The sequence below is a fragment of the Xyrauchen texanus genome, chromosome 21, assembly GCF_025860055.1.
Source record: "Xyrauchen texanus isolate HMW12.3.18 chromosome 21, RBS_HiC_50CHRs, whole genome shotgun sequence".
In the NCBI taxonomy this organism is placed as follows: Eukaryota; Metazoa; Chordata; class Actinopteri; order Cypriniformes; family Catostomidae; genus Xyrauchen; species Xyrauchen texanus.
This window is the reverse complement of record NC_068296.1, coordinates 23,695,539-23,709,424: the sequence shown is the minus strand read 5'-3', so window position 1 is coordinate 23,709,424 and position 13,886 is coordinate 23,695,539. Positions and strand designations below refer to the sequence as shown.

Below are 13,886 nucleotides of genomic sequence, written 5' to 3'. Positions count from 1 at the left end.
ACTTGATGTAGGTCAGGGAGATGTCACTCACTTGCACAAGTGCATCTTCCCCTAGCAACGAGCAGGACAGGGTGGGTGTTGTGCCCAGGAAACCAGAGTCCGTTACTTCTTCCACAGTCTCTCCGATAGACAGCACCAGGGTGGCATTAACGAAGGACACAATGATGTAAGCGTCAAACTCATCTGTGAACAGGAAACCCACAATGCTCTAGCAATTTTTTGGTTGCAAAGTTGTCACATGTGGGCTAATATATAACCAGAAAAACAAACCAACAATGGATGTTTACATACACTAATTTTCATCAATCCAAATAAATTCAATCCAATTGCAGATTCCAAATGTACCGTTTTACATCATTGTCCCCTAAACTTTGCAATCAGATACAAATATTTGTTTACATGTATTCTGAACAAAACTTATGCGCATGCGAAAAAGCGTCAATTGTTGCGCTCTGAAGCGGAGAAAGTGTGAGTGGCGTTTTTTGCTTTGAGATTTTATTAAAAAAAAAAAAAAAAACAACATGCCAGACAAGCTTTTTTATGTTACTCACTCTACTTGGCAAACAAAGTATTAGAAGCAGCTTCTAATACCCTGTCTGCCTTTACCATGTATTTGCCTCATGCCCATTCCTCCAATCTAACCACAGGAATCTCTGTATGCAAGTATAAAGACAGGTGGGTGAGAGTTGTCCTAAAAGGAGTTTACAGATGTGAAATGGAAACAAAATATTAGGGACATTAAGCAACATCTGCAGATGGGACGCTACGCAATAATCACTAAGCAATAATGACGGCAGAATGGAACATTTCATCATTCAAAAAAAAAAAAAAAAAGGTAGGCTATTTAAAACGGCAAGAGAAGTGTTGCTTTCCGTGTTAAATAGCTGTCAGAAGAGTTTCTCTTGTACAATATAAATAGCCTACGTCTAAAACCTATATATCACTAATAATAATCTACTAATATATTTTGTTTTTATTCAAAGCCATAAACGTGTGTACACAGATCAGCCACAACATTAAAATCACCTGCCTAACATTGTGTAGGTCCCCATAGTGCCGCCAAAACAGCACCAACCCGCATCTCAGAATAGCATTCTGACATGCTATTATTCTCACCACAATTGTACAGAGAAGTCATCTCAGTTACCATAGACTTTGTTAGTTTGAACCAGTCTTCTTTGTTGAACTCTCTCATCAAGGCATTTCCATCCACAGAACTGCCACTGGATGTTTTTTGTACCATTCAGAGTAAATTCTTGAGACTATGAAAATCCCAGGAGATCAGCAGCTACAGAAATACTCAAACTAGCCCATCTGGCACCAACCATCTTTGCACTGTTTTTGTGTACTGTTGCACTACGTGTGTTAATTGTCTGTAAACCAAAAGTATATGTTATACTAAATGTATAGTTAGAAGTTAGATAGGTCTGTGTGTAATATGTTTATATATGTAGCATCACCACGATCATCATCACCTGTGAGGCCCGACATTTCGTTCCATTGTCATATAGCAGAATGACAATAAAGCTCACTTGACTTGACCAATCATGCCAATGTCTAAATCACTGATATCACATTTATCCCCATTCTGATGGTTGATGTGAACATTAACTGAAGCTCCTGACATGTATCTGCATGATTTTACACACTACACTGCTGCCACACGATTGGCTGCTTAGATAAATCACATAAAATGATTGTTGCCGCTCTGTACAATCGTGGTGAGAAAAATAGCATCTCAGAATGGTGCTGGGTTGGCGCCACGAGGGGGACCTACACAATATTAGGCTGTTGATGATGATCGGTGTAATTTAACAAGTTTTGAGGAGTATGTTTAGGCTATTTACTGTGTTCACTACGCATCATCTCTTGTTAAACGTTTCTTTCTAACATTTAATTTCCTAATCAGTAACGTATGATCGACTGTCACTATGGCAAAGAAGAAATGCTTGAAAAATTATGGTTTCGGAGCCTGGGTAGCTCAGCGATTAAAGATGCTGACTATCATCCCCGGAGTCGCAAGTTTGAATCCAGAGCATGCAGAGTGACTCCATCCTGAGCAACCAAAATGACCAAGTTGATAGGAAGGGTAGAATCACATGGGGTTCGTGTGGCAAGTTGTGTGTGTGGATGCCGCGGAGAAAGGCATGAAGCCTCCACACGCGCAACGTCTCTGCGGTAACGTGCTCAAGCCACATGATAAATGCGTGGGCTGACAGTCTCAGACGCAGAGACAACTGATGTTCGTCCTCCGCCACCCGGATTGAGGGGAGTCACTATGCCACCACGAGGACTTAGAGCACACTGGGAACTGGGCATTCCAAATTGGGGAGAAAATATAATTGGGGGTTTAATGCTTTCATTGCTTTATGTGATGTCATGAAAGAACATATGTGCCCTGCAGCATATTAAATGCGAGCCTGTATACCCTTAATTATGCGTTTTGTCATGGCTTTGTAGGTTGCCGCGAAGAGCATCATGTATAAACATACATATGCACCACATCTCTGTGCATGAGCGCAAGGTAATTTGAATATAATTGATAAAGTAGTCGGATTCAAACGTTTACATGGCTAGTATTTTTTAGTACTCTCCACCACCCCATTCAAGTGGACATTTAATTCGGATCATCTCAATCGGATCATTTTTGTTTACATGAAGGCTTTTCAATCCGTTTGAGCTATCAGTCAGATTATAAACAGATTATTTGGTTGCATGTAAACATGGCCACTGTAAGACGACAAATATCCAAGTTTAATCATTGGTTCAACAATGCACACTGGCATGTGTACATTTTCTTCAGAAAATAAATACAGCCTTTTGAAGTAAATGTACACTGGCATGTGTACATTTACTTCAAAAGGCTGTATTTATTTTCTGAAGAGCTAAAAGGGTTTTAAGTAGCATTATAAAACATCCACCTGCAGTAGCAGTGAACAAGCCCCTATCGAGAATGAAACAGTATTTCACTATTTGCTCAACTCTCACAAGACTGCCAAGTCAAAACAAAACTGATTCCCTCAAACACTCTAGTACGCAGACAACAGCACAGGCCAAAATTTAATAGCAAATCACATGATTTCTGAGAAATATCTGGCAACGAGTGACAGTTCCTGAGAGTGCAACTTGCAAAAAGCTGCATAACAGAATTTGCTTCCAAAACATTTATCAAGAGGGAACATGTAACAACATTCAAACTTTAAGCATCGAGTCTAAGATTTACTTGTCCATGTGAGCTATTAAATTACTGTAACAATAATTTACACCTATAGGTGTAAATGATTAATTATAAATTCTATAGATGTGCAATCGCACATCACAGGTGTGCATGTATAGCATCTCTTTAAATGTGGCTTATTCAATTTTATTTTTAATGCATAGCTGCTTAGAGTTTTTAACTAAATGTGACATAATTTGAAGCATCTGAATCTGACCTGAGGCAAGGCTTATGTCATGAATAATCTATTGGTTTGGATCCATTAGGTTCCAAAAGAAATAGTTGAAATTCCTTCAATTTGTGAAGTATTAAATTTAATTCCTTATTGTAAATAGACATTTCTATATTTAAATGTATACAAAATTTGAGGTTGAATTTTCAGCAGCAACAACTACATTGTTATGAGTGATAAAAGTTTACTTGTGGCGAAATATAAAATAAATCATATCTTACACACTTATGATACATCTACATTGCTGTTGTTAGCCAGAGCCTTAAAAGGCTACAAATACACCTCCCTACATTTCCTTCCTGTTGATGAGGATGTGAGATAGCGAGATGTTCAGCAAAAGATTTGCACTGATATCAATTTCCACAATCTTATTTTGGACAGCAGTAAACATGCATTGTATCACATACACACACACACACACACACACACACACACACACACACACACACACACACACACAAAACATATGTGAATGGATGACTTTCACCTTCCACATGTCTCCTAACAGTCCACACAGCATTGGGGTTACCGGGTAGCTCAGAAACGGCCATTTCTGACACCTGAAAAAAACATGCACATCACAGTTCTATAGAAATAACCTCTGGAAATTCCTAGAAGCTGAAGTGTAAAACCACACAAACCGCACAGGACAGGTGTCAAAGTTTCACGCTGTGAGAGTTGTCATGGAAACGTTTTTCTTAACACAAACCTCTAGTCCATGTCTCAGAACTCTCAGTGTAGATTTGGGTCCTCTGCCACATGATGCATAAAGCTGTGGGGTGTCTTCATTAGCCAAATCGGCAATCTGTAGAAAAAGCAAATTTCAAATTAGGTTATAATTTTATGCTAAATTTAAGATACTTAAGGGATGGATGAGATTTCTGATTGAACATAATGAGTTAGAAAACAAAAAGGACTGAACCTTAGATGACAGATAGTATTTTAAGGGGTAATTAGGGAACAATGATATTTTAAGGTATTTAAAAGGGAAAGAAATTATTATAATTGGGCAATTTAAATCTAAAAGTAGTGAGGCAAGAGACAAGATAAAACAGGCCAAGGAAACTTTAAGGACAAGATTAGTGAAATGAAATGGGATACTCAAGCTATGGAGAGTTTTGAGTGATTTAGGGTATAGGAATAAGACCAAGGTTAAAGGTTCTAGAATAAGTCTCAATGCAGATGGAAGATTGATGTATGATCAGAAGGATTAATGATGAATTAGTTAAGTAGTATTAAGCACAATGTGGTGTTATTCCGGGTGGTTCTTCATTTACTAAAGTAAATGAGAGTAATATTTATAAGAAACTAAGAGAACTCAAAAGTAGTTAAGAGACAGGTTTTGATAATATTCCAGCAAAGTTTATTAAGGATTCAGCTTAAGTTATTACCACTATGGAATTACATTTTGTGTATATTATCCTTGGCAGTTTTGAAATGTTGTATGATTTATCCTTATACAATTTATTTATATCTTGTCTAATAAAACAAACAAGCATTTCCCAATTACACACCATCTAAGCTGCTATTTATTCCTAAACACCAGTTTCCATGACAAATTGTGATAATTTCCATCAGTAAATTAGACACAGGCCTGCAGCCATTCAAGCATCAGTTTGTTTTCAAATGCATTCACTTTCAGTTCACATACCTGGCAGGACATGATGGGGGACAGATTTTCTTGCTCATCCACCAGTACCAGGTTCTTTAGGGGACGTGGTTGGAAGAAGAATGTGTCTCCCTCCTCCAGAGGCATGGCAGAGGAAAACTCTGGTTCTTCATCATCATCACCCAAATGGGCAATCTGATACAGGTAACTAAAAAATACCAAAACATGAGTTTTGTTTTGCATTCACACTTCCAAATTATTGTTTAACACTGTGTTCAAATTGCATCCCAGCAGGCAGATTAATGAAGTAGGTTAAGCAGAGCAAAGGAGAAGGCTGGTAACTTTCACACAATGTAAGTTTCGAGATATTGAAACTACTGCTCCCACATTTCTCTTCAAATGGTGTCAGCTTCTATGAGCAACTTGTTGCAATAACTAAGAAAATGCCACCATATCTGAAGTGTTGATTTACTTAGGTACCCAAAAAACAAAGACCATTTAAAACATCAGATTTGTAACAATGTATGCAAATAGAAATGAGGTCACCTGATATATGATATTGCCAATTTGACGAAGTTGGGAAGACAAGCCGATAACAGATTAATCAGCTGACATTTTTTTAAATTGATACTGAATGAAAAAACAACATTGAAATTAGGGATGCACTGACATCACTTTTTCTCTTCCGATCCGATCCCGAAAATCTCAGTATCGGCCAATCCCGATCCGATACCGGTGTTGTTTTTTGCATAATCATGTTACAATATCTTTAAATTATTGTGTTGAACTAATTGGGAGTGCTCTTTAATAGGTAAAGAAACACAAACTTCTAACTACACATTATTTCAATATAAATGTATAGCTTTATAAGAAACACTTTATTATTAACTAGTATACTGGATAATGTAGCAGCAAAATTAACAGTAATTCCAGTATAATTCATCAGTAGAAAAGAAACCAATGCTTTATTTTTCTTTAAAAAATGTTTCAACTTACATCTGGACTTTAAAAGGATTCAGATCTCTTTTTTTTTCATTTTAGTTATAAGATATTAGTCCACTTTTCATTTAGTTTTGGAACCCATTCAACTTACTGTTATAAATTGTAAACAAATACTAATGATGACAATAATAAATTGTTATTAATATTATTGACTTAAAGCCCACAAACAGTTTGCTGAAGACAAGCAGACTAAGGACATTGATTACTGGAGACATGTCCTGTGGTCTGATGAGACCAAGATAAACTTATTTGGTTCAGATGGTGTCAAGTGTGTGTGGCGGAAACCAGGTGAGGAGTACAAAGACAAGTTTGTCTTGCCTACAGTCAAGCATGGTGGTGGGAGTGTCATGGTCTGGGGCTGCATGAGTGCTGCCGGCACTGGGGAGCTACAGTTCATTGAGGGAACCAGGAATGACAACATGTACTATGACATACTGAAGCAGAGCATGATACCCTCCCTTCGGAGACTGGGTCAGAGAGCAGTATTCCAGCATGATAACGACCCCAAACACACCTCCACGACCACTGCCTTGCTAAAGAAGCTGAGGGTGAAGGTGATGGACTGGCCAAGCATGTCTCCACACCTAAACCCTATTGAGCATCTGTGGGGCATCCACAAACGGAAGGTGGAGGAGCACAAGGTCTCTATGGAGTGATGTCGTCATGGAGGAGTGGAAGAGGACTCCAGTGGCAACCTGTGAAGCTCTGGTGAACTCCATGCCCGAGAGGGTTAAACCAGTGCTGGTAAATAATGATGGCCACACAAAATATTGACACTTTGGACCCAATTTGGACATATTCACTTAGGGATGTACTCACTTTTGTTGCCAGCAGTTCAGACATTAATGGCTGTGTGTTGAGTTATTTTGAGGGGACAGCAAATTTACACTGTTATACTAGCTGTACACTCACTACTTTACATGGTAGCAAAGTGTCATTTCTTCAGTGTTGTCACATGAAAAGATATAATCAAATATTTACAAAAATGTGAGGGGTGTGCTCACTTTTGTGAGATACTGTATTTTAATCGTGCATTTTTAAAACCTCACACTTTTATTTTGACATTCTAAACTCTCCAGGAAGTCCTGTATGCGTCTGTTTGTTGTCAAGTACACAGTAGTTTAATTCACTTATTCAAATTCTGGTAAAATGCACCTCCAGTGTAATTCTAAATGCAAAAGTGAACCGAACTATTGAGCATCTACATCAGTGATGTTGCTCGTGAGTAGCACTCAAATATTGCGCAACGCGTGAAGGCTAAAAATAGCCGCGAGTGTGCGTTTTAACAGAGCAGCACCATTCACTGGTGCTGCGCATTCTATATATTTACTTATTCACAGCCTTTTGTGATTCACAGATCTATTGCTTCTATAAGATTCAGTGATATTTTTGATGTATTTTGCACGGTTACGCTCGTTCAAATTATCCAAGAAACTCGATACACACCGATGACTTGATGATTATCTAATAAAAATTACAAAAATATGCATTAATGTGAGGATAAAAATGAATTAAAATCAGATGCGTGTTTATATGTTTTTCTTGACTGCATGAACATATTTTTCACAAACCGCTCATTACCTTTAAATATACAACTTAGCTGGCTAAAGCATGAACATGACTGGATATAAACCAATGCAAATAGATGGTAATACATTTTATTTTAAAATTTGGATGGATTTGCGTGTTTTGTCACATTGTTCTAACCAGGTTAGCTTTAATTTTAGCATCTTCTCAGCCTGGTCAGCAAACATAATGCTGTTCTCTACTAATGCAGCATCTATTCAAGAAATTATTCTATAATGATATGACAACACATACTGTATACATACCTATTGTAGGTGTTTTAAATCAACATTGTTCAGCTCCGCTGCATTAGACGTGCAGTCTCACGTGTCAAAACAACCACCACGAGGCAGTAATTTTTCTTATTTCACCTCTAGAGGTTGCTCTCATACTGTATAATGACACCGCCGCGCCCTTCCCTTTTCGGGGGAAAATTATCTGTGTGGAATTCTGCCGATAACAGATTGTTTCAGAAATCGTTATTGGTGCTGATTAATCGGCATAACCAATATATCAGTCGACCTCTAATTGAAATACAACTTACTGGTTTCCAAATTCTGAGGCAACAAATAGGAAGCCAGTCTTCAAAACACACATGGCTGTAGCCACTGGGATGGTATCAAAATACTTCATCCTGATCTCAGTTACCTAAAAAATGTGAACAAACAAAATTAAATCTAGACAATAACATTCCAGATTTTCACATTCTAATGTTCTGCAGGGCCTGTATTTACAAAGATATATCTCTACGATATATTGAATATTCACAAAATATTTGCAATGATTGTGCGAATCCCTCTATGTGTTCTGGCATCAGAACATTTTAATAGTGTCTCTGAACATCAGAATGCAAACATAGGCTTTAGAGTTGTTAAAATTGATTCATTCCAGTTTCAATAAATCAATTCAAACTCTTATTCAATGATTTATTTGCATCACTTAAATGTGCGCACCTATCTCTACATGGCAAGATCAGATATCACAACTCTCTCTTCACCAAACAGTCAGAGAAGAGACATGAAGATTCATCATTTCTGCCTCAGAGAACAGTGCTTCAACCAACAGAAAACCTTGCTGGTAATCCACATAAATAAACTTAGATTTACAACTATTAAAATATTTAGCTATATATATATATATATATATATATATATATATATTTGAAATAAAATGTTGCTGCTTATTACCATGTATTGTCATATTAGTGCATATTAGAAAACATGCCTTAACTATTTATAACTAGATGTTTACTTTAGCTTACTTTAACAAATAGCATTAAACATTTAGTATCTAATTGCTAATACGGATGTTTGTCTGAAATGATGGTCCTCTGATTGAAAGACAAATCCCCTTTTAAGCCATTTCATAGCAAAATGTAAATTGAGAAATTGAATACATTCAAAAAGTTACATAATATTGAGCTGTAATCTTATTAAATCGCCCAACCCTGCATCAAGTAAAGCAATGAAAATAAATCTACTCAAAACCTCTATATGTCCCTAAACTAATTAATGAGACAGACGACCTGAGCAAGTCTCTAGTTGTGTGCTCTCACCATCTCTTCATCAGTCTCCAGGGTAACTTTAAAGATGTCTCCTTGCTCTGTCTGGGCCAGAAAGAAAAACATGGACTTGGTCTTGTGGGTGGCAGAGCAGACAAAGATCATGCCTCGCTCCGGATCATCGAGGTCATTCTGTTACATGCAAAAAAGTATCACAGAAAAAACGAGAAAGGCAGAGTCATCACATCTGTATTTAATTCATTCTGGAAGCACAATAACTGAAAACTAGAAGTCTATTAGAGTAGACATAACCAACACAAAAAAATATTAAGATCAGAGGTCTTTTGTGTGTCTCCAAAAATAAAGTCAGAGAAGAGACATGAAAGCTCATCATTTCAAAACTCAATGCCGTTTACAAATAAACAGGTGGATGTTTAGTGTATTGTGCTCAAACTAAAATCCAGACCAAGCAAACTCACCCTCCTACGTGGGATTGGGCAACGAATGTCTGGCTGGTCCCCAAAGTTTTTGTAGGTGATATAGTTCTCAGAGCAAATAAGCACACCGCTGGGTCCATCAGAACCTCCAGGAACTATGACACAGAGGAACAAGGATCAGATTAACATAGAAACCTAAAAGATACTGCTAAATTAGTCTCCTCTGAAAGCAAAACTGTTTTTTTTTTACTGAGTGCAAGATCATAAGATATCACAACACTTTTACTGAGAGCAAGAAGATCAGATATCACAACACTCTTCACCAAACAGTCAGAGAAGAGACATGAAGATTCATCATTTCTGCCTCAGAGAACATTGTTCCAACTCAACAGAAAACCTTACCGGTAATCTAGATTCATACACAGGGAAAAGCAATTGAGTCACACTTCATCAATCCTTATCTTGGCAGCAATTATGATGAAACTTGTATTAGATAGCAGATGATTTCTGCTTTAGTTGTTGTAAAACACAATCTTGTGAATCCTTATCTAGCAAGCAAATCCTAACACTTTGACAGGTCACACTCACCTGTGATGAGGAAGTTGCCATGTTCCTCCAATGCCTCGCTGTACTTGCGCACCACATGGTTGAGGCCCAAGTCCAGCTCATAGAAGGTCAGAGTCTGTTGTGTGTTTGCGGCAGCCTCACCTGTGGGATCATTATCTGCCTCCTGTGAAACATTTGAACACCATGGGTTAAAGACATGTCACCAATTAAAAGCCCAGATACACTTCATATGAAATCAAAGAACTAATGGGTATGACATCATTTGGCCAAAAAGAAGGGTGAGTTTGCATTCATTTTGTTGGTTCATAACAGCTCACCTGGGTGAACATTTAGTAAAAACCATCTGCTAAACACATTCTTACTCCTATTGGCCACATCATCAGTAGGTGTGACCTGAAACCCCCACCTACTACTATGTATACATTTTTCAGTCAGTATTCAACATGAACACAGGCATGCAAGACCACGTACTGTGATTTTTTCTGTTTTGTTTAATTAGTCTACAAAAAGAAAAACACCTACTCAATGTGCCATCTGCAGTGCAAGCCATTCACACAGCTGCCCAAAGATATGCCTATCATCATTCTTTTGTTTGTATTCTGCACATTAATACTCATTTATACACCCATCTTTGCAGTTGTACCAGTGTCATCATAAATTACAATAACAGAGTGTAATTGTGCATATTATGGCTGTTTTAGTGCATTAGCTTCATGAATTCAGAATCTAAACAAGACAAATATTTTTTTTTTCTCTAGTGCATAGATATTATTTTAAATCAACATAGTGGTCAAAACAGCTTATTTACTGACCTCATGTGAATTATATAGAATGAGGCATAAAGCCATGGATTACACATTTTAATGTCACATTAGTTAAGGTTTTAGTTAGCGTCCTTGTATCTAAATGTACTTCTAAACACCTCCCACAGTGGTGTGGTGGGTGTCCAAATATTATTTTTATCCCTGAACGAAAAACTTCTCCAAAAATATATCAGGGCCTTAATGGTGATTATTTATTAATTGGTGAATGGGCGGCTGTGGCTCAGGTGGTTGAGCGGGTTGTCCACTAAATCGCAGGATTGGTGGTTCAATTCCCGCCCACACAACTCCACATGCCGAAGTGTTCTTGGTCAAGACACTGAACCCCAAGTTGCTCCCAATGGCAGGCTAGCGCCTTGCATGGCAGCTCTACCATAATTTGTGTGTGAATGAGACACACTTTGAATACCACTAAGGTTAAAAAGGCGCAATATAAGTGCAGACCATTTACCATGTGGCAAGGTATAGGATACATTTAAATAGACCTCAATTAGTAATGCATCTTTTTTTAATATTCAGCTTGCTGCTTGTTTATGCATCTAGTGCCCTCCATTACATCTCTCAAAATCTCTCAAATGACTCTGACCTCATAGTCCATCTCTAGGCAGGCAAACATGGGGTTCTCAAAGCCCACATCCACCCCAACCACGTGGTACACAAGTGTATTGGCCTTGTGTGCCTCCAGAGGAGAGGAGATGGTGAGGCGGGCAGCCGCATCTCTGTTCAGAATGTATACCAACTTCTGCTTCTCTGTGGCACCTGAAATAATACAGTTAGAATGGGAGAAGAGAATGCATATAAAAAATTATGCTTTGAGTTAATTTTTCTATGCATTTTATTTTGATGAACTGCTTTCCTAATGCATCATGAACTGCACTGCACTCTTTCATTAAGTGCCACCTAATTAAAACAGTAGTAGAACTACAGTAGTTTTACCTATCATAAGAGCTCTGCCCTTAGGGTCTACAGCAAGGAACTGTCCTGGTACAATGCGTCTGCAGCCACTCTTGCCAAATGTCTCCTGGTGTATCTTCTCAAACATGTTTTTGGATGGATGGTACTCCAAGATTACAATACGACCAGAGTCACTCCCTACCACAACATAGTCTAAAATGTCAAGATGAGAGAAGAGATTAACATGAATCCACAGCAACAGAAGATATTCAGCATAGCCACTTCCAACGCAGTAACGTTTTACATGAACTCACCTTTAGTTCCACCCGTCAATCTGAAGGCCATTAGGGATCGGATGACGCCAAACACCTCCATAGTAAGCAGTGTGTGGACCTTCCCTGTGTTGGCATCAGGACGCAGGAGCTCCAGAATTTTCCCACGGGAAACAACTATCTCCTGCAGCTTTGTTCCTAGAGTAAGAGAAAAAAATTACAAGCTTAATTCTAGCTATTAAAACAACCTTAGATGAGAACTTCAGTGACAATTCAGACTATAATTAGAATTTCCAGAAACCCAACAAATACAGGTAAACATTGTTTTTAAAGATTTCCTCAGGACTAAATGTTATACTAAATAGTTAAATGACCCATGTGATGTACCTGAAAAGTTGCCATGGATGGCATAGGAGATGCCAGTGGCCCGCTGCAGGGTCAGGTTGTACAGAAACATGGCTGCAGTCTCTGAACCTTCAGGCTTGGGACAAAAGAGCTAAAACAGCACCTGCAACCATGTACCAAAAACAGTCCTTACTAAGTAAATACAGGGGAAGACAAACAAAAATGGTCACTGGAAATTGACTGAGGAAAGCAAAATGACTACTTGAAAGGCAAAAACGTGCATTTTCTTAGGCACAACGGAAAAGTTAAGCTTCGAGCACTGCAGGAACTAGGTAAGCTTTACATTTATGGCCTAAGCAGATGCAGTCCTATCATTGTGACTCAAATTATTTACCATAACAATATCAGTATAAATATAGAAAAGTCAGTATAATTATAGATTTACTTAGTTTCTGTATACTGATATTGTTATGGTAAATAATTTGAGTCACAATGATAGGACTGCATCTGCTTAGGCCATAAATGTAAAGCTTACCTAGTTCCTGCAGTGCTCAAAGCTTAACTTTTCCGTTGTGCCTAAGAAAATGCACGTTTTTGCCTTTCAAGTAGTCATTTCGCTTTCCTCAGTCAATTTCCAGAGACCACGTGAAACAGTTCCCCTAATTGTATGTATGTATATTTGACTATATTCAAACTGTACGGTGAGAGAGTTCCTGAGTTTCTCTTAACAATAGCCGTCGTCAACCTCCATGAATGAAACAATCTGCAAAGCAATTTTTCCCGTACCTGTACTTTATTGTAATTATATTACACATAAACAAAAAAAAAACGCAAAATCTAACGCTACCGGGACTTGAACTTCCATGAGTTATCCAGCTATCCATTCATCAATAGCCGGTTGTTTTAACAAACTTTGTAGTCAAAATATCATAACTGGCACTTTAGAACGCAGATTTATGTACAATAACATAGGCAAGGTTATTCAGGTAATGTATGAAAATAACTTACCGAAACAGCAACTAGGATGCTGTAGATTTCAATCGGATGAGAAACCTATATATTTAATTAGCATGGTCGCTTGTTATTTAGAAACGGCGCTTGAACGGACAGAGGGCCTCCCAGTACTGTGTCACATATCAGGGACTGGCCTAATACATGCCTGAGAGAAAATGTAGGAACATAAAAAGAGATTTTGGTAGAACGTGTTAGAAATCGAGAAGATGTTTCATATATTTATATTATTTCTATATGCGATTTTGTTATGGAATGTTATTTTATTCAATATCTCGTTGTTGTTATATATATGTGTGTGTGTGTGTGTGTGTGTGTGTGTGTGTGTGTGTGTGTGTGTGTGTGTGTGTGTGTGTGTGTGTATGTGTGAGCGTGTATTTATCACTTTGTGGGGACCAAATGTCCCCATAAG

The 13,886-nt window shown here is 37.9% G+C and overlaps 1 protein-coding gene and 2 non-coding genes across 3 annotated transcripts in view; all 3 read right to left on the bottom strand.

Moving 5' to 3' along the window:
• The window catches only part of LOC127661605 (splicing factor 3B subunit 3), a 36,817-nt gene extending 23,221 nt beyond the window's left edge, over window positions 1-13,596 (bottom strand). The window contains exons 1-13 of the mRNA XM_052152373.1: window positions 13,472-13,596; window positions 12,506-12,626; window positions 12,161-12,316; window positions 11,889-12,059; window positions 11,539-11,711; window positions 10,153-10,294; window positions 9,607-9,719; window positions 9,182-9,319; window positions 8,171-8,274; window positions 5,101-5,266; window positions 4,159-4,254; window positions 3,937-4,009; window positions 32-183 (exon numbers count right to left, since the gene is read on the bottom strand). Of these exons, the coding sequence (XP_052008333.1) occupies window positions 32-183; window positions 3,937-4,009; window positions 4,159-4,254; window positions 5,101-5,266; window positions 8,171-8,274; window positions 9,182-9,319; window positions 9,607-9,719; window positions 10,153-10,294; window positions 11,539-11,711; window positions 11,889-12,059; window positions 12,161-12,316; window positions 12,506-12,575 (1,554 nt within the window). The 5' untranslated portion in view covers window positions 12,576-12,626; window positions 13,472-13,596. The remainder of the gene's footprint in view (window positions 1-31; window positions 184-3,936; window positions 4,010-4,158; window positions 4,255-5,100; window positions 5,267-8,170; window positions 8,275-9,181; window positions 9,320-9,606; window positions 9,720-10,152; window positions 10,295-11,538; window positions 11,712-11,888; window positions 12,060-12,160; window positions 12,317-12,505; window positions 12,627-13,471) is intronic.
• Window positions 8,590-8,667, bottom strand: LOC127662022 (small nucleolar RNA SNORD111). The gene has a single exon (XR_007972843.1). It is a non-coding gene; the product is annotated as a small nucleolar RNA SNORD111 (small nucleolar RNA).
• Window positions 9,858-9,931, bottom strand: LOC127662023 (small nucleolar RNA SNORD111). The gene has a single exon (XR_007972844.1). It is a non-coding gene; the product is annotated as a small nucleolar RNA SNORD111 (small nucleolar RNA).
• Window positions 13,597-13,886: the final 290 nt, after the last annotated feature.